Genomic DNA, 20,981 nt, shown 5'->3' with positions numbered 1-20,981 from the left:
GAAAAAAAAAAGTACTTCTTTCTTTTAAGAGAAAAAAATACCTCCATGACCACTGGAGCCTTTCTTTTCCTTTGCATTTGATCTAACTGAGCATTCAGGATGCATTTAGAGAAGACATGGGCAACTGTCCCCCAAGTAAAAGACAAAACTACAGAACAATACACAAAAAGGACAACCAAAATGCACAAGATGACTATAAATATACACAAAAATAGCAGAATAATTTTACAAATTGACAAAAAAAAAACAATACAATTCCAAAAACATAAAATGATAGAAAAAAATGCACAAAAGAACAACCAAAACACACAACAATACAAATATACACAAAAATAATAGAAAAAATTAAGAAATTGACAACAAAATACACAGAAACATAAAATGACAAGAAAATAATCCCCACAAAAAATAATTCCAAACAACTAAAATACACAAATTTACTCCAAATGCACAAAACGACAACAGAAACACAAAATGACCATAAAAATACACACAATTTATCCAAACACACAAAATGACAACAAAATGAACAAAAGCATGAATTTGTATAATAGTAGTTGAATAGTTACATGTTTATGTGCAACTGAAATTATGATTGATGCTTTAATTCTATTTTTATGTAAGTTTTTGTTTTTACTCAAAAAGCAAATGTAACAGATCGGATGAAGCTGTGGGGTATTTCATCAAAGTGTTTTTAGTAGATTCAGGCCTACGGTTTAAACCTGATTTAGCCAAGCCGTCCGAGACCATGCTGGCTTTTCCCATTCCATCAAACTCTTCTCAGCTTGGAGCTCCCCAGCCGAGCCAAGCCAGCTGACAGTGTTTAGGTGCGTTCACACCGACTGTAGCGCTACAGTTGCTTCCATCGCCCCTGATTTGTCGTTAGCACATAGTGGTGCTTTTTGGTCACTCTATCACTTCATCGCTCCAGTGATGCAATCACCAGGTGTGTGTGTGCGTGTGCGTGTGTATTAAGCCGGTGACAGGGTAGAGAGAAAGAGAGAGAAGGTTGATCACTTCTTTTCCTTCTTGCTCTGCTTTTACGATTTAAATGATCAACTTACGGAGATATTAAAGGATGAGGTCACTCAGAATGTGTTATGATCAGTAGTTACTGTGGTTTTCAAGAAGTTAACCGCTTTAATTTTGTCCCGATAAATTGAGGAAGCCGTACAGCTTCAGCAGCAGCCATCTGCACTGAAGCGGGAGGGAGCAGGGAGGGGCTGCAGCCTTCGTTCTACAGACAGTGAAGGACGAGGGATTTGTCGCTTTAAGTTGCTTAAAAAGTTCAGCTTGACCTTGTCGCTCAAATTACACGTCACGTTGCTTGAGGGGAGATAACTTGAGGTTGCGTCATTTACATTGATTTTAATGTAATCGAGTTGCTTCAGTCACTTCAGTTTTGTCAGGTGTGAACGGACCTTCAGGCTTAAGTGCACATCTTCATAATGTAATGATTAGAGACGTGAAAGAGCATGCGCTGCAGCTTTTTTTAAGACCAACAGGACGTGATGTCGTGTTACTGAGCAGTGAGAATAAAGGACGGACATGTTTAAGAAGCTTCAGTGGTGTGAACATTTTAAAAGTAGTAGAGTTAAAGATGGTGTTATTTTGTATCACAGGAAACAACTGAAGCATGTGATCACACACTGATCATGTGAGTTTGATAAGTTTGTTTTAACACCTGTCAGCGTTTAATAAATTAAGGACAATGCCATAACTCACAATTAATTAATATGTAATTTATGAGACTTGTGAGTGTGTGAGGAATAGTTTGTTGAACTCAGCACTAAACAATAAATTTAAATGAACATCCAACACTGCAGACGTTGCATGTGAGCAGCGCGCACGGGAGGTGTAGCATTGTGCGCACATCCCTTTAAGTGATGGTGTGTTTTAGAGCCTTAGTGCTCTGCCCTGAGACTGTCCCTGAACAGCCCCTCCCTCTCTGTATATTCAGCACTTTCTCATTATTCATCTCTGATCAATGAATAGACATTTATACCATGCTGTAAACGGAGGCGATGGATACGCACGTATCCTTACATAGACATATTATTACTGATAATTTAAACACACAGACTGTGATCATCTCATTAAATAGTATGGTACATATGGTACACATCAAACATGTAATAAGAATGATTCTATTGTCATTTGTATCAAATTAAAATCATATTTAATGAGTGCGTCAGCAGCTTAAGCCAAGCCTACTGCTTAAGCCAAGCCTACTGCTTAAACCTGGTCGGGAGCAAGTTTGCTTCACGGACTGTGTTGCTATGGTAACCAAGGTGTTTTCTTGTTGATGAAACCGCTGTTCCAGTTAGAACCCGGCTTAATGGAGCCGGATTCTCAGGTTAAACTTGGACTTTAACCCTGAGCTGGGTTTGATGAAATACCCTTCAGGCCTTTCAGTCCGAAAGCTGCAGTTGATATTTTTTATTTAATTATTTAATTTTAAAAGACAAATTATTTTCTGAATTATGTAATACTGCTTAAACTCTTTGTGATCATTACATTTTGGATGGCAGTGTTTTTCGTCTAATGAGCTAAAATCAATGGCGTGCCCTGGTATAGAGGATGTAGTCGAGCTGAAAAACAGCCCCTTGGCCTCCTTTTGTGATGGCGTAGGACTTCTGACAGAGCAGGATGTGTGTGTGAGGAGTCCACTCAGCACAATTAGCACATTCACATCCCCAGAAACAACATCTCATGTGGCATTGTATATAATTGCATTCCATTGGCTAAAACAAAGCACAAATGGTAGTCCAATGATTTTGTTTCCAATTTACAATGCTTTACAGTCACATGTTTACCAGTTAGCTGCAAAGAGAGAGTGTCACACATTTGGTTAAACCAATAAAGAAAAATGATTTATTTTTTAGAAGTACATTTTCATACAGCAGACTGCGTGCAGAATATGCACAAATGGATATAGGCCTTTTTTTAGCTAGACTTTTTTCAACTTTTGGAAAAAAAAGTTGTGTTTCAAAGATGCATTTTTTAAGCTACAAATTAAAGACATTTAATTTAAAGTTAAATTGAACATTTTCCCTTCTAGTCTCATTGCCTGTGAGACAAATGGTTTTATTGTTGTCTTACAGACAGTCATATTCTGTATTTATTCAGGTTCAATCTGTATCCACTTTTCCCAGTATACGTTTAATAATTTGAACATTTTCCCCAGTTGGTCTCAGCTTCTGATCAATGGAAAGTTTTTGGGTCCCACAGCCATACCAGAATATTGATTGAAAGCAGTGTTTCCCAAACAGGGGTACAGGAGCACATTGCTTTATACTATAGATAGATAGATAGACAGATCCCGCAGTGAAGGAATTTTACTGTCATGGCAGCTCACATTAGATAAAGTGCAGTAAAAAAGACAACACACAGAAAATGCGCCATGCACTGTAAAGTGACCTGAAGGCACTGGTTTTCAAATAAAATGTATTATTATTATTATTGCAGAGGGTAGTTGGGAAGATTTAACGATTCATTTAAAAATAATGGGGAAATTCACAAATGTATGCTGTAGAGGACATTTTATTTCACTTCTGACAGTAGGAGACAATAATTAGCTACATTTTACTGCATTTACTTGCTAGTTCTTCAGCTCCCCATTCAACAGTTTTGTAAATTTATAGGGTGGATGGACTGGAGATTTCTGGTAGTCCTGTTTACGTGTTTCTGTAGATTTAGTGTTTTATACTTGTTGTAGTTTAGAGGGTGGATGCCTGGTGCAATGGCCTTGTATAGGGTTGGCCCAGTGTCCTCATTACTTTTGTTGAGTTTGGCCAGGATCTCCAGTCCCATTTGTTTCATTCTGTTGCTACTTTTAATAACTTTTGTTAATAAATAACTTGATAATCGTTATTTCCGTGTGGCATCCTGTTTATGTTGTGGCCCCTCAAGCCTTTGGGTACACATCCTGGAGGGAGCCGTAACATGAAGTCTTCACATTAAAGTTGCATTGGTCATTGTTTTGAATTTGTAGACTAAACCTTAGGGAACTAATGTTCAAGACACATTTAGGGGTTTAAGGGATCCCACTGTTCCACAAATGAAAAAGCATATGAAACTAGGCACTCGGAGAGTGCAGACCTCGGCCAAGCAGCTCAAGCTCAGCCAACACGCTCCGGTCACGGTAACATGGTAAACTCAGGATTACCATGACAACCTGTCAACATTGAGCTGTTGACTCTGAGAGAACCTATGACATCATCAACAAGAATTTCCACCGTGTGTATGGTAAAATGAATATGAATGAATATATATATATATAATTTTGGTAGCCAGAACATCACCAAAATGTAATCACCTGTTCCTTGTCCCATTTATCAATTTTCCTGAAAGTTTCATCCAAATACCGTTGATAATTTTTTGAGTTATCTTGCTATTGACAGACAAAAAGAGGGTTGAAAATAACCTTCCGCTCTGCGCTTCACGCTTGGCGGAGGTAATTATGGAGAGCAATGATATGAAGAGATGGTACAAATGATTTGACAAAAATTCAAAGGGGGTACACGGGACAAATATTATTCTACAAAGTTAACAGGGTTGTTACTGAGTTCACCGACACATTATCAGAATTACAGTGGTGATTAAAATGTCAATAGGTTTAGTTACAACACAACATTAATGCAGTAGACTTTCCAGGAGTGACAAAAGGGGAAGAAGAGAAATCAACAGAATGGAAGAGTCTGACTTTTTTTTTAAATTTAATTTACTTTGTCTGCACATGCTGTCAAAGGTCAACACTACAAGAAATGCAATGTTTTGTTATTGCAATTAAATAAATGAATTTATTTTATTGCATAATTGTGACCATCACCAGCCCTTCCTAAGGAAGGGTAAGAAACACTTTATTAAAGGGAGGATATAAAAAAGAGAGGGCAGTGTTACACCTAGGTAAGGGGGAAGGGAACTGGGAGGAGAGACTCAAGGTAGGAAATGGAAAGGATGGGGAAGAGTTGATTATTTTAAAGTGAGAGTGAGATGTGAAGTTGTAGTTGCACATATTGTGCTTACATACTGTGTTATGTAATCAAGCCAGTCTGGTGACAAGTGTGAAGCTTAGCTATAATGGTGGTGGGAGTCCGACTGACCACTTGAGGCGGTACAGTTCTTTCCCTCCCATCAGAGTCTACTGTTGGTCTTGTTGATGAGTGAATCTGATCAGCAGATCAATGAGTCTGGCTCCTGCTCACTATTTGTTTCATGAGTGAAGTACTGCTTAGCAAACACCAGATGGCACTGTTGTGTAGATGTAGTCGCTTGAAGTTGAAACAGCACATTGTGGTAGATTGTCAATGACAGAAAGGTTATAGGAGAGTCAGTGTGTTGACATATTCGGGTGGTGGGAGTTGCGAGTTTTAGCTGTCAGTCAGTTCACACAGAATGTTGCGCCGCCCATCAGGGAGGTGTTGCACCGCTGTTGTAGTTTTCAGGTGGTGCTCAGGCACAGGTGGTTGGCTGGTTAGCTGGAGACGGGGAAGGGAAAAAAGAAACAATGGGATTGAAATTAAAAATGTAGAAATGATTAACAGAACAAATCTAGATGGGGGGGGGGGGGGCGGGGATAATGAAACAAATGGAAATGTTGGAAACACTTTACTTGAACTTTTATAGATAAAGGTTGACACTGCGATTGACACCTGTCATTAGCATGAATAAGGTGTCATGAAGGCTGTCATTAAGTGTCGTTCGTTTCCATAACACCTAACCTTAACCCTGCCTAACCCCACTAGATCCCCCTCATCTAACCCATAAAATGCCAACATAGCTCCAAAGGTGTCATAATTTAGCTAAAAGTGACACAATTTAGTGAACGACACTTAATGACAGATAATGACAGCATGATGTCATCCTTATGTATCAAACTTCAAGTAAAGTGTTACTGAAATGTTTTAGGAGAGAAATATTATGTGAATAGATAAACTATTTTTTTTTTTTTTAAATATACTCTATTTTACCAATAATGTGTTTTCTTTTTTAATCCCAATCTTTTGAAAAGATTAAAATATTTCCTTAATCTTCTTCTCTTTCGTTATTTCTCCTAGAGAGAGAGAGAGAGAGAGAGAGAGAGAGAGAGAGAGAGAGAGAGAGAGAGAGAGAGAGAGAGAGAGAGGACACATGTTGGAATGAATCGGTCTCTGATCGCACAGGAAGGCTCACCTCTCTGACCGTGAATGCAGACATGATGAGTGAACGTTCATCTGAGTAGAAGACTCTACTGTAGATCTGCAGCTCCGTGCATTGACTCTGTGCATTGACTCTGTGCACTGAGCGGGATCTTCGCCTCACTTCCTCCCGCAGACATGAGCTCTCTGCAAGGAGAGAAGGCAGCAGGAGTCGGTTCGGAGGACCAGTACCGCGCCTTGGCCTGTGACACTGCGCTCAGCACGCTGGTGGCCGTGGTTCTCTACGTGCTGCTCAAAGTCAGCCTGGACGGCTTCAGGCAGTGGAGAGCACGGATCTCGGTGCTCATCGTGGGATCGGGACCGGTGGGACTGACGGCCGCCCTGGTCGCTGTCCGCTCCGGGAAGGTGCTGAGGCTCACCGTGGTGGACGAGCGTTACCGGAGCGCGCTGCTCTGTCGGCCCCAGCAGATCGCTCTGGATCCCCGTAGCGTAAAGTTCCTGCTGGGACTGGGGGTGGACTTTGATAACATGGAGGGCTGCTGGCACAACGAGCACTTCTTCACCAGGATAGGAGTGTTCCAGGAGTACCTGCTGAGCATCCTGGAGAAGAAGAAGCAGAGTGTGGACGTCCAAGTCCAGCTCGGTACCAAGGTGAGGTACTGCCAGTCTACAGCCGACCTGTCTGTGTCTGCTTGTTTCCTCTGTGCTTATAGTAACAGTGTTTTTTTCATTGAATTGGGTATAGCTACAGAATGTGTCCAACCCCAACAAGTGGATTGCACTTAGTCAGGCCTCTACCTTCAGACATGTCCAACTTCAGTGTCCCACCTGAAGACTAAGCTCCTGCTGGTATAGCTCTTAAAGTCACTGAGACAGCCAACCCCCCTGACCACAATAAGGTGGCAATCTCTCCAGGAGGGAAACTGAAAAATAAAAATAAATAGAATAAAATAAAATATCCTTCATTCAGATTTTATCAACCAACAACATAACATAACAACTTAACTGGATGATTTTGGTTCTGTGTTGATGAGTTCAACCAGAGGGAGGGGCCGAGGGGTCCTCTGGGGTTTTGGTGAAACTGTTTCGGTCAAATGGGAGTGAATTTGAACAGTAGTGGCTGTTTCAGTCACCTTAAATGGTGACCAATCCCCTGTAGGCTCTGTCATGGTCGCCATGGTAGCCGTGGTAACCATTAAGTATGGTCTGGTGACAACAGGGAGTGAAATGGGAGAAGGGGGGGCTTTGGGCTCGAAGGTAGGCCCTGGCCACCTCTGCTACAGCCCTGGAGTCAGCTGAAATGTGCACCTCAGCCCTGGTGGTGATGGTTGGACATGGTTGGACTTTTGGGGGGGGCTCTCTGGTGGTGATGAGACCCTCTCTCCCCTTCTCTCCCCTTCTCTCCCCTCCTCCCCCTGTTCATTCACATTTTCTACACGCCATATGAAGAGAGCTTCCACCTGCTCCAGAGTCTCATCCTGTAAACGCATCCCCAGGTTGCGTCTAGCCAGGGTTGAGGCTGTCTGGAAGGGGTCTCGCCAGTCTGCTGTGGGCATGCCCAGGGGGCTTCAAACTCAGCCTTGATGGCCACCGTTAGTGCAGTGACATGCAATGAAGTTCGTGGCTGGTGAACTACTGACCTTTTTTCAGATTTACAAATATTTGAACCTATTTTTGGAGTAGTTTAAATTCACCATTCAATTGGCAGCATGCTCATTGACCACTGGTTATGTTTTATATCTCATATCAACATTAAATGTAAATTTCACAGACAATGGAATTTGTATTCATCATCAAATTCTATCAAATTTGGCATAATTACATTTGAAGATGTTAGTTAACTACAGTTTGCAGAATTAACCTTATATTTTAACCCTCCAGCAAATGTGATTCAGCTCATGCAGCTGTTAGAAAAGTTGGCAACACATTTAATTCTACAGTAACACTTCCAGTGATTAGATTGCTAAAAACAGGAAACAAGTGTGAGGTGCTTGGTGCCTTGTGGAACAGCAGCCATGGCTGAAAGCCTGGCTCTCTGTAGCCGTGTGTAGCGTAGCTGCCCCCGAACGCTTGTGGCTGTAATAGAAGCGGTCTGCGCGGCTGCGGCCCGTCGATGGTGTCTGTCATGATCCCGACGGTAGGACACCACCGTCCACCCACCCTCATATCCCCGTCTATCCATAACAGGAGTAAAACAGCCAAAAGGAAGAAAAAGCAAGCGGGTAATGCAATGTTTCGGTCCTTAAAAGGACATTCTTCAGGCGTGCTTGCTAATACATGAGTAAAAACGTGTAATAGATGCGTCTCTCGGGAAATCTGAGCATGGAGTGAGGAATCATAAGCTTTGATTTGTGGGGGCAAGGCATTTATTTGAGGGGGCACTGCCCCCTCTTGCCCCTGCGTAGAGCTGACCCTGGCACTGTTACTTGATTGAAATTGTACTCAAGTACAAGTCATACATAAAATACTCAAGTACAAGTAAAAAGTAGCTCAATTAAATAATACTCAAAGTAAAAGTTACAGTACTAGTTACTTTCACCCCCCAGTTTATCTTAGGTCATAAATCTTGCCACAGTTCTCTTGCATATAGTAAACATCTCATGTATAAACTTTATAAAAAAGAGATGAAATCTTGCACAATTGGATCCTAATTAATTGTCCACAAAGGCATCTGTGTAAAATAAAATGTTTGTCAAAAGAAAAATAACCTCCATTCAATGCTGTTTTGGTGTCGTACATTATACGTGTAATGTGGTTGGTTGGCTATGATGTGATGCATTTGATTGTTGTCTGGTCATTTCATTTCTTGTAGTTTCACAATGTCCGTTGATCATTTTTAAACAAATGATAATAACTTACACAGTAACGGTTGGGTGTAGAAATGCAACAAATTACTTTACTTATTTCATAATGTACTTAAGTATAAGTAAAATTCGTGATTCAGAAATATACTCAAAAAAGTACAAGTACCCATAAAAGCAACAGAATTATAGTAATGTGAGTACTTGTAATCATTACTTTCACCTCTGGAAATAACAGCAGTGTTCACTGTTCCCACTCACAAGGACAAGCCCCAAGGCTGAATGTGATGTTTTCAGCCATTTTTCACATGCACTTCATGGTCATTTTCTGCTCGCTCAGATTTTTTTTCTCCCCTACACACTTTCACTCTTTGGAAAGAAAAAGCTCTTTTGTAAACTGACTTCAAACCATAGAAAATCCTTCTGTAGTTTCAGCCAATAGGAGGAAAGTGCTGAGTAAACTGATAACAACCACACATGGCATCTCAATAAAATCTACAGAAGTGGATCAGGGCCAATTTTGATAGTGAAAATAATTTTGGGCAAATCAAGAATAAAGTTGAAAAATCGAGATTAAAGGTAAAACTTTGAGAATAATGTTAAAATGTAATGTCGAGATTAAAATCGAAAAGACAAGATTAAAGTCAAAATTTTGAGAATAAACTCAAAATACAAGATTGTGATGAAAGTGAAAGGTTTGCTATGCTTATGAAGTCAAATCTACGGGTGATGATGAGGGCCAATTCACCATATATGACAACAGTCTCCATTCAAGCTGGCCCTAATCTGTTTCCGTAGCTCCTCAATAACCACAGACAGACTGAATGCTCCACCTCTTCCAAACGTCACTGTTTTTTCCTTCTGAACAGATTCATTTTTTGGAAATATCTCTTCATAGTCCTTAAAGAGATTACAACGCTGTGTTTATGAGCTAAAAGAGAAAAAATCTCTGTTATTAAACCCACTGAAGTATAGTTTAACGCATTCATCAATACACAGCATGTTGTTTTTCCATATATCGTGAATTGGCCCTAGTCAGCTTCAGTAGATTTGACTTGATCAGCATAGCAAACCTTCAACTTTCATCACAATATTGTATTTTGAGTTTGTTTTCAAAATTTCGACTTTCATCTTGTCTTTTTGACTTTAATCTCATTATTTCAACTTTATTCTTAATTTTCTCAAAATTATTTTCGCCATGAAAATTGGCCCTAATCCACTTCTGTAAAAATCAGTTTAAAACATAGTGACATTTAATTTAACTCATGATCGAATTACACAAATTGTTAGAGTAGGATTTAATGGTTAAATTAAATACCAAAAGGTATGAGTGGATGAAAATTATTTTCAGTGGCAGTATATTTATATTAGATCAGTGTGCCTTGAGGCCTTTAGAATCAGTTACGCTGCTTTCTATTGGCTATATTAAACTTCAAAGCTATTGCTTAAACTGTTGAAACTATCCATCCATCCATTTTCATACCCGCTTATTCCCGTTTAACAGGGTCACGGGGGTCTGCCGGTGCCAATCTCCGGCTCTCATAGGGCGCTGGGCGGGGGCACACCCTGGACAGGGCGCCAGTCCATCACAGGGCAACACAGACACAGACAACCATTCACTCTCTCATTCATTCCTATGGGCAATTTAGAGACTCCAATCAACCTTACAGTCATGTTTTTGGATTGTGGGAGGAAGCCGGAGGACCCGGAGGAAACCCACGCAGCACGGGGAGAACATGCAAACTCCACACAGAAAGGACCCAAGTCCACCCCAGGGCTTGAACCCAGGACCTTCTTGCTGTGGGGCGGACGTGCTAACCACTAATCCACCATGAGCGAGCTTGAATTTGAAAAACAAGGCGTTTTCCGTTTTTTTCATTTTGGTTTTGGAAATAAATATCAAATAATGAGTGTTTTTTTTTGTTTTTCATGTTTTTGTTACATACTGAAAAACCAATGAATGAATGATACACGGATTCATCCCTACCTGAGAGTGAACTTTTTGCTCCTTGGTCCGTCTCAACCTCTGCCTAGAAGATGCTTTAATTCTCAGATGTATTTAAATACGGCTGCTCCGTGGACTCGCTGGCCTGTTTCTAGACATGCACGCTGACCTTGGTGTTTGCTGCATCATTACAACATCCTGTTATGGTCGGAAAATGCTCTTTTTGGCTATTTTTGGATTAAAATGTTTAGTGTAGCACTAGGAATTAGCATTTAAACGTGGGATATTGTCCCAAAACTTCCATGTGAAGTATTTCTGTCATGTCGGAGCATGTTTTTAATAAAAGAGAAAAAACGATTGCTTTTCCATTTCATTACATGAATTCTGTGTTTTCGTCCGTTTTTTGCGATCATGGAACATCGGAGGCCCTCCTTTAGTAATAACATCTTATCTGATTACATCCGTTTTCTTCTGTGATGCAACAACGGGAAATACTACATTTCTGCTCTTTTGTGATATCAATGCTGGTGTGAAGTAATGGAATAATTCAGGGGAGGCACCACCTTACAGTTCTACCTGTAGGGGTTTCTCCTCTAAATATGACACGTGTTGCGTTGATTGCAGGCACATTCAGTGTGAGTGAAATGACTGAGTAAACATAAATGACCATTAAAAAAGCACTTCCTGTTTTATCTAAGCAGATTAAAACCAATCAATAGTCTCCTTTCACATTCACTGCTGGCTTCAAGCTGTTTGTCGTTGTCTTTACTCAGAGAAACTGGCAGATCTTTTCACTCAGAGCTTGTGATGCGTGGTAATAAATCTCTGTGTGAAATGTGCCGTTGCCAAGACAAGCACAAGCTCTAGAGCTGCTTTTAACAGCTTGCATTGGGATATTACATTACAGCTCACCTGCCACAGAGATTAATAGGCTGTGGGAGGACAAGAAGTCTGACTCAATAAAAGCAGATTATATGGGATGAAGAACCATAAAAATAAGCACCTGAAAGATTTGATGAAAATGACAGAACTTTACAGAACTTTACCTTTATTTATAAACTAAATTCTCTGTAAATTATCCCAAAAGTCTGAGAATTTCAGCGTTTTGCTTAGAGTACAATGCAAACTCCCAACAAGAAAGAACACAATTGATTCTTATCTGGTAACCCTGACCGTGGCTCAGGTGGTAGAGGGTCGTCTTCTGATCAAGAGGTTAGGGGTTCGATCTCAGTACCTGACTATGTGTCGAAGTGTCCTTGGGCAAGACACTCAACTCTAAGTTGCTCCCAGTGGTCGACTAGCGCCTTGCATGGCAGTCCTGTCCCACTGGTGTGTGAATGTGAGAGTGATTGGGTGAATGAGCTGATATGTAAAGCGCTTTGAGACTGCTTCAGTGTGGTGATAAAGCGCTATATAAAATCAAGTCCATTTACCATTTACCATTATATCAGAGTTAAGATAAAAAAATATTTGGATATAAATTTAAAAACAAGAGGGTATAGATTAGTACATTATTAAGAATAAACTGCCACATAAGGTTTGTGATTTATGCTTTAATAAATAAATACATTCTTTAGATTTTCAAAAATCCTGTCAGCCTTTATTACAATGGGGACCAAAATAATGTGCGAATAATGAGAATTCACATCAGTATTTAGAATTTAACCAATCTGAACGTTATTATTGTCTCTTTTTCTTAGTATTTGTTGTTTTGTTTTCTTTATTTTTTGCTTTCTTTCATTTGGTGTTTTTGTTTACACTGTGTATTTTTGTTCTTGTTTTTGTGTTCTGTGTATTTTTGGTGTCATTTAGTACATTTTTCTCTAATTTTGTGTGCTTTTACTGCCATTTTGTGTGCTTTTGGTGTCATTTTAAGTACACCTTCATAATTTTGTGTATTTGTGTTGTTGTTGGAGTGTTCTTGATATAATTTAGTAAATGTTTTCTCTGATTTTGTGTGTTTCTAGTGTTATTGTGTATATTTTTCCTCATTTTGTGTGTTTCTGATGTCATTTTGTGTGTTCTTTGTCGTGTTCATGCACGTAAGGACTCAAGCGACACATTGTAGAGCAACTGGACAGCATTTATTTGTGTGTCGTTCAACCTCCAAGCCATTCAACATCTGACAAGCTAGTACACGGCACATCCAGTACTTTCTGCTAAGCCTTTAGCAATAAAACATTACTGCAATAACATAGTTTACACCACATCCCCCTTTCTTTGAAAGGTGTGCATATTTAACTGAACATTTACAGCATGCTTTAAAACTATTTGTTTTCTTTTTGCCTTGAACTAATTTTTGAACACTTCTTACTTTTTCTTAACCTTTCCTTTACGTTTAAACATTTTACATTCACAAGTTCAGTCTTTGTGGTTTTATAACAACACCGCCACACCTAGTTTTGACCGGTCTTTGTATAACTCCTTGGGGTCTGAGCTGTTGACTCAGATCGGTTTGGTGTGGGCATCGCGCCCTCTGTTGGTCTGACTGGTGTACTTGTATTTTGAATCATGGGTGCGTTTTCAGGTAATGGCAATAGGTGATGCCATTTCTCCTGATGGCTCCTTAAGGGCTCTCCATCACATACGAGCGGGGTGTGGAGTGTTACGAGATGGCAGTCCCTTCACTCTTAGTGTCTGTAATCCACACTGGTTGTCCTGGTGATAGTTGAGGAAGATCTCTCACGCGATGTCTCCTGTTGAACACAGTAGTGCCATTTAATATTCTCTCTTTCTCTCTTGTCTCTACTGCAGTCTTGTTTGGCAAGTTGGGAACAAGCAAAGAAGAAAGCTGGGGTACTGGTGTGCAAAGTCTTCTCGCCATTAGTAGTTGTGCTGGGCAATTAGCCAATGGGGTTGCTCTGTACGATAAAAGGGCAAGATATGGATCTTCTGCTTTCTTTAGTAGTCTTTTCACAGTTTGGACATGACGCTCAGCTTTGCCATTGCTTTGTGCAAACCTTGGACTGCTGGTTATATGTCTGAACCCATAGGCTGGTGCAAAGTCTTTGAATTGTTGGCTTGAGAACTGGGATCCATTGTCGCTGTTGAAAAGTTCTGGAATGCCATGTCTGGAAAAGATTGACTTGAAGTGCACTATAATGTCTTCTGATCTTGTGGGGGTTAGTTTTGCTATCTCCACAAATCTGGAGTAGTAGTCCACCAGAAGTACGTAGCTGCTGTTGTTCAGTGTTAAAAGATCTGCTCCAACTTTTTGCCATGGTCTCTCAGGAAGCTCACTGGGCATTAATGGCTCCACTTGGTTGGCATGTTCTTTAATGCATATAGCACAGTTTTTGACCAGTTCTATTATTTGGCTAATCAGACCAGGCCACCACACAGTCTCTCGAGCTCTTTCTCTGCAACCCTGATGTCCTTTGCGTAAGGCTGCGAGGACAAAGTTGCGTATAGTTGTAGGGATTACTAGTCTGGTGCCTTTCAGTAACTGTTCATCACATTCGGTCAAAGAGTCTCTGCGTGGCCAATACATTTTAATTGGACCTGTAAAATGGCTGTAGTCTGGCCAGCCTCTCTGGCAAAATTACATAAATTCAGAACATACGCAGTCTTTTTTTAGCTGTTCTTTTAGTTATGTGATGTGCGTCGAGCTAGCAGGCAGGTTGTTGGTTATTTCATCCACATAAATGTTTGTGTCTGCCAGTAGTTCTTCCGTAGCTTTAGAATCTGGATCTTGGTTGACAGGTGCGTGTGACAGTGTGTCCGCTGTGAAGAGTGCGCGATAGAGTAACTGCACCTCATGAGCCTGAGTCTGAACCGCTGGATCCTGTGAGGAAGATCGGTTAGGGCTTGTTGTCCTAGCAGGCTGACGAGTGGCTTGTGGTCAATCTCTAAAGAGAAGTGTCTCTCAATGAGAAAGTCTTTAAATGTTTCACATCCCCACGTTAGTCCAAGCGCCTCCGTTTCCACCTGTGCATACCTCTGCTCTGTCTCTGTCAAGGACCGTGATGCGTATGCTACAGGTCTCCACTGCTTACCCTCGTTTTTGAATAGAACTGCTCCCAGTCCATATGATGAGGCATCTGCTGACAGTTTTAGGTCTTTGTTTAGATTATATAGTGGGAGAACAGGTGTTGATGTCAGATCGCTTTTCAGCTGATCGAATGCTTTTTGTTGTGCACAACTCCAAACCCACTGGTTATTTCTTTGATAGCGAGTAGGGGCCTGTGTTTTTCCAGCCAGTCCAGGAATGAATTTGCCTAGCTGGTTGACCAGGAAGCTGTGCACTTTACTGACGTTTGATGGCTCTTTCATGGCTTTGACGGCTCTGATTTTGGTTGGACTCCTTCCGCTGACACAATATGTCCAAGGAATTTTACCTTTTGCTTGCTCAGTTCACATTTCTTCATGTTTAGTGTGACACCAGCCTCTTGCAGTTTGGTAAGTACAATGTGAAGTCTGCTGTTGTGCCCAAATGAGGATGTCATCCATGTGACAAACTACGCCTGTCACTCGGGTGACAATTGAACCTGCCAAAAGCCTCTGTTTGTGTCTAACTTACTGAAAACTTTTGCTCTGGCCAGGGATCCAAGTGTCTGTTCAAATGAGGGCAGGATGTACTTTTCTCTGCACACTGTATTGTTAAGGTGAGTTAGGTCCACACAAATGCACACTGAGTAATTTTTGGTTGGCACTGGGACCATACCTGAGCACGATTCAGTTGGCTCATCGACTCTTAAGATTAGGTCTCAACAACGGTTGCTGCATTAAACCTAAACCCTGACACAGCTTTGGGTAGTTCTCATTCAACACTTTCATGTCAATGCTATCTGCTCAAGATTTAGCTTGACATTTGCTGCCCTGCTTAACAGTGCTAGGTGCAAATCTTTGATAATATACACATTTTTCTGTATTTCTTGTTGACATTTACACAGTGTTTCTCTGCACATACCCAATACATTGAGTGAAGTACCACTAGGTCCAAACAATGGTCTATCTGGTTGACATAACTGTGTCTCATTTTGGTTCATACAGTAGTACATCTGAGCTGGGATAACAGAAATGTCAGCTCCAGTGTCTATCTGAAATCTAACTTTGTGGTTTCTGATTTTGAGTTCTGCATACCATGGAACTGAACCTGCGTCTACAGAACCTAGAAACATGGGTGTGTCATTACAGTTCTCTGTTTCTGTTACATGCACAGAATTTACCGTTTTACAGTTTACTGCAATGTCCTCTATGACCGCATGTATGACAGGTCACGTCTTTTGCTGGGCATTGTCCTTTACCATGTGCTGGGATTTTACCACATCTGTAGCATGACTTCTCATTTGGTGTTTTGCACTTTGTTGAGTATTTGTGTTGATTTGGGGGCTTGTATGCTGAATGCTTTTGTTTCTCTGCTAAGCATGTGTCTCTCAGTCCCACTACAAGGCAATCTCTTATTAACTCATTGTGCAGTGCTCCATAGTTGCAGTTTTCAGCTAAAGCATAAGGCACGATGACAAATGAGTCGACATTTTCAATAGCTTGCTGCACTCTTTGATTAAACCGGGCTTTCTTGTAGATAATGTTTTTCCTGGGCACAAAATATGTGTCTAAAGTCTCTCTTACTGCTTGGTACTGAAGTCTTTCAGTGTCTGATAAAGCTTGACCTCGAAGAATGTTGTCTGCTTCATCCCCCATGCAGCGGATGAGCGTGTTTTCTTGGTTAGCTTCTGAGCTAAGGTGTAGGTTACTTGCTAATCTGAATCTTTCGAACCTTCTAAACCACTTTTCCCATATCTGGGGCTTTGAAAAATCAAACGGTTCTGGTGGCTGAATGGTAAATGTGGTATTCGGGGTGGATTGGCATTAGCATTGTTGCCATTGGCCACGGTTACATGATGTTTTTTCATTCAGAATGAGTTATTCTGAATCAAATAATTTGGAATTAAAGTGTTCTGCTTTGTATTTACATGGAAATAGTCATTCCTGAATTGAGGTTTACATTAGGGATGCACCGAATATTCGGCCACCAAATATATTCGGCCCAATATTGCAAAAAAAGCAACAATCGACCTTCAGTTTGGTGAGTTAAAATCAAGGCCGAATAGTAGCGTGTGACGCAATGACGCAATCAAACAACGTTTGAGTCGGAAAAGTGTGTGCGCGTTGCTGCAGGAGCAGAGCAGCAGCAGCAGCAGATCCTCCTTTTGCACACAAACACAGCCAGACTCTCTCCTTACCGCTGTTCGTCATCCGTCACCGCGTAAAAGTTGGAAACCGTCCAATTCCACAACCGAGTCCGTTGTTAGCGCTGTGAGCTACGAATCCTTAAACATCCCTTTCGTTTCCTCCTCAGTTTACAAGCGATGTCGGGTCTCGCTGCATCGGTTGTTGTAGCATTAGCACGGAGTGCTAACAGCTGATGTGTGTGAACAATGGGTCCATGGCTCCAAGCAGTGACTCCCAACACGATCGGCTGCAAAAAAAGTAGCGCAGTTTGGGCGTCCAGTAGTGCAGTTTGCATTTACATATATGGCAATAAAGTATAATATATCCATCCATCCATTTTCAGACCCACTTACGGCAACATGGGCAAAACCCAACTCGCCCATTTGGAGCTGACTTTTTACAAAATGGAGGGAGGAACCAGAACTTTTTCAACTTTCGCCCTCTGAATGAGACTAAAGGGATGTATATCACTATATCAAAAGCAAATGATTTTTTCATCATACCTCCCGTTTAATGCACTTTAGTTTTTTTTTTTTGAATGCGTTTTGTTTTATTTGAAGGGCTAATACAAATGAAAAACTTTGTTGTGCTTTTTTTGAAAAGCAAAGGCTACTGGAATATTTAAAAAATGTCAGAATATTCAATAAACATTTACTTTCTTTAAAAAAACATGTCTAAAAATGTATTCTAGGCTATTTATGCACTATAAAAAAAATAGTGAAAAACTTAACAACCGCATTCGATATTCGGTATTATTCGGTATTCGGCCAAGCATTTATATTTTATTCAGCTTCAGCTTCGGCCATAAATTTTCATTTCGGTGCATCCCTAGTTTACATGGAAAACCGGTTTATTCGGCTTCATTTAATTCCGCTTTAGGTCTGAGGGTTGGGAAGACTCTGATTGGACAGTGGGTGAACGTGACGTATCGTGTCCATTGGAAAAAACACACAACAAACCATTTATTGTCGGCTATAACACAGAAGACCACACATTAGAACTGTTTTCACTTTTATTTTGATTGTAGTCTTGAAGCAGCAGCTCGACAATAACATACGATTTCAGTTTGGACCGTGGAGCGGAAGGGAGATAGGAGCTAATCACCGGTAAATAGCCCAGTAAAACTCCGGAAAACAATCACCAGGAATAAATAGTTGCTCCCTAGTAAATATAGTAGCTCTAACAACTGGTCAAATGATAAATTTGGTGATATTACAGCCTGTGAATGTCGTACTGGTCCTAGTACCAGCTGTCCAGTGAAGCCTGTTCACTCTTTTTATTATCCATGTATTCTAAGGCTCTTATAGATAAGGCAATGACTATCAGTATGATTGCTGTATCAATATATGGACATTCTATCCTTACGCAACGCCCCTGATCAGATTAGGTCACGTGATAGGTCAGTCATTGGCCAGTTTAGGTCACGGGACTAAGACTAAACCTAACCATAACCCTAACCCTAAAAATTGTTGCGATACTGGGTTATATCCTAACCCTAACCATAAACCTAAGACTAACCCTAAACCTAAGAAGCTACGTACTTGTACTTCGGTAACCGTACCAATAGCACCAGGGGTTGTCCGTACGACAACCGTGCAAATAGACACTTTCTATAAATAAATAGTCTCGGCTCTAGTCCGGACAGCCATCATCGATTATGTTGTCATCACGGTAAATTGCGCATGCGCAAAACAACCCAAATTAACTTAAAACAGAATTAAGCAAGTTAATTCGGATTTAAAATTGGAATAAACCAGCCACCTAATTCGCATTTAAGGTTATTACGGAATTAAATTGGCATTAGGAATGAAGTGTTTACATGGTCAGTTTAAAGAGGAATTGACTTTTCTTGGGCTTTAAAGAGGAATTCAAGCTCCCATGTAAATGTGGCTATTGTTTGCTAGTTATTGGGGTGCCTGAGGCTATGTAGCGCTAGGCCCCTGCTTCATCTTGTGACATCTTTTCGGCCAGAAAAACTCACTTTTTTTGCGCCCAGAACTGTTTATTTTCACTCACCTGTTAGCTCTTACTCCTGCTCTGCTTCTGACAGCATGTCGTGTTCTTGCACGTAAGGATTCAAGCAACACATTGGAGAGCAACTAGACAGCATTTATTTGTGTTTTGTTCAACCTTCAAGCCATTCAACATCTGACAAGCTAGTACACGGCACATCCAGAACTTCCTGCTAAGCCTTTCACAATAAAACATTACTGCAATAACATAGTTTACACCACATTCTTTGCATGAATTTGTGTATTTTTGTTGTCGTTTGTGTGTTCTTTGTGTCATTTGGTAATTTTTTCTCTTTATTTTTTGTAGCCATCCTGTGTATTGTTCTTTCACTTTTTGTATTTTGGCAGTCATTTTGTGCACTTGTGGGGCAGTGCAAACGTATACGTGGCCCCAGGGCTGTATGTTGTCAATGTCTGTTCTAGAGGGTGTATGTCTACATGTATAAATATGATATTTAATTATCATTTTAACATTTTTTTGAAGAGTTCAGGATTAAACCACCCACTGTTTCCAGTTCACAGACGAATACCTGCGGCGGGTTCAACAAAGCGAGGGGCCTCGTATCATCGTGGTCGCTGACGGCTCGTGTGGGGACTCGTGCTCCGTGTTGGGAATCAGCTCTGACTACACAGTGGAGTCCTGCCACGCCTTCGGAGCTAACGCTTCCATAGAGAGACTGGACCAGAGGCAGGTCAGGAAACACCAGCAGGACAGAATCAGAGATGGGACACTTTTATCACAAAGTGATCAAATCTGACCCTAGGGCCACGTAATCTAATCAATCTGAACAATATTATTGTCATTGTTTTTTATTTCTTTGTTTCTCTTTGTTTTTCTTATCTTTAGTATATTTTCTCTTATATTGTGTATTTTTGTTGTCTGTGTATTTCTAGCCTTATTCTATTTCATTTTGTGTATTTTTGGCGTCATTTAGTATATTTCATTGTGTTATATTTGTCTATATTTCAGAAAATGACAAGAGTGAGACTTTAGTGACATGATGCGTTCCGGCGGAAAAAAATGTGTTCTTTTTTAACATGGCTTTGGCCTGTTTTAACATTGATTTATGCCTTAAGACTGATGTCCTCACCAGTGGCTCTCCCTGCCCTGTGGCCTCCTAATGCTAGTTTTAATCAACCAGAAATTAGAAATGAAAACAAGAATTTTGACAAAATACATGTATTTTTCAATATTTCATTTCAACCAACTCTCCATCATTTAGCTGAGGACATGTCTCATATTGTAGGTGTTTGTCTCAGATTTTGATGCCTTGATGACTTGAGGCAGGGGGCTCCCACTTAAAACACTGTGGCCCAAGGCAGTGCTACCTTTAGCTCAGCTCTCCTTGTCTGCAACAGAAAGGAGGTCATTAAAAAGCTAACCACGTAAAACATCAAGTGATTTTTGATTGAATGAATGTCTTAGCAGCAGACTCACTGTCCATAGAAAGACACTATTACATACAAAAATAATCAAATAAGAACAGGTCAAATGAACATTAGATTAGACAAGGCATTTGTTTAATTTACTATGTATTTATGCTGATATAACCTACAAGTGCAATTCAGCTACTAGCAGTGTTCATAACACTGCTAGTAGCTGAATAAGAGTTTTAATTAATTTAAGTTAATGTCTAGCACAGACACACACACGTAGGAGTGAGAGATATGGGGAAAAAAGAAAATCACATCACGATTTATTTTTGTAAAATCACGATCACATCACAATTTTTTTTATTAAAATTATTTAAACTATTTTAAAGTTATTTACCAATAAAACAAACTAATTAACCTACTTAAAATCATCACTCTAAATGGAAAAAAGGAATAAAATATCATTTATAAATTGTATGTAAGCAATTTATCAAACTGGTTCCAATTACAATTAACGTCAAACAAAAAGGCTGAC

The 20,981-nt window shown here is 40.3% G+C and overlaps 1 protein-coding gene across 1 annotated transcript in view; it reads left to right on the top strand.

Moving 5' to 3' along the window:
* The first annotated feature begins 6,145 nt into the window (after positions 1 to 6,145).
* Positions 6,146 to 20,981, top strand: part of LOC114465444 (uncharacterized) — a 30,722-nt gene continuing 15,886 nt past the window's right edge. Inside the window, exons 1-2 of the mRNA XM_028450462.1 lie at positions 6,146 to 6,791; positions 19,588 to 19,764. Of these exons, the coding sequence (XP_028306263.1) occupies positions 6,318 to 6,791; positions 19,588 to 19,764 (651 nt within the window). The 5' untranslated portion in view covers positions 6,146 to 6,317. The remainder of the gene's footprint in view (positions 6,792 to 19,587; positions 19,765 to 20,981) is intronic.

Source organism: Gouania willdenowi, chromosome 6, assembly GCF_900634775.1.
Source record: "Gouania willdenowi chromosome 6, fGouWil2.1, whole genome shotgun sequence".
Classification (NCBI taxonomy): domain Eukaryota; kingdom Metazoa; phylum Chordata; class Actinopteri; order Blenniiformes; family Gobiesocidae; genus Gouania; species Gouania willdenowi.
This window is presented reverse-complemented; position numbering and strand designations above follow the sequence as displayed.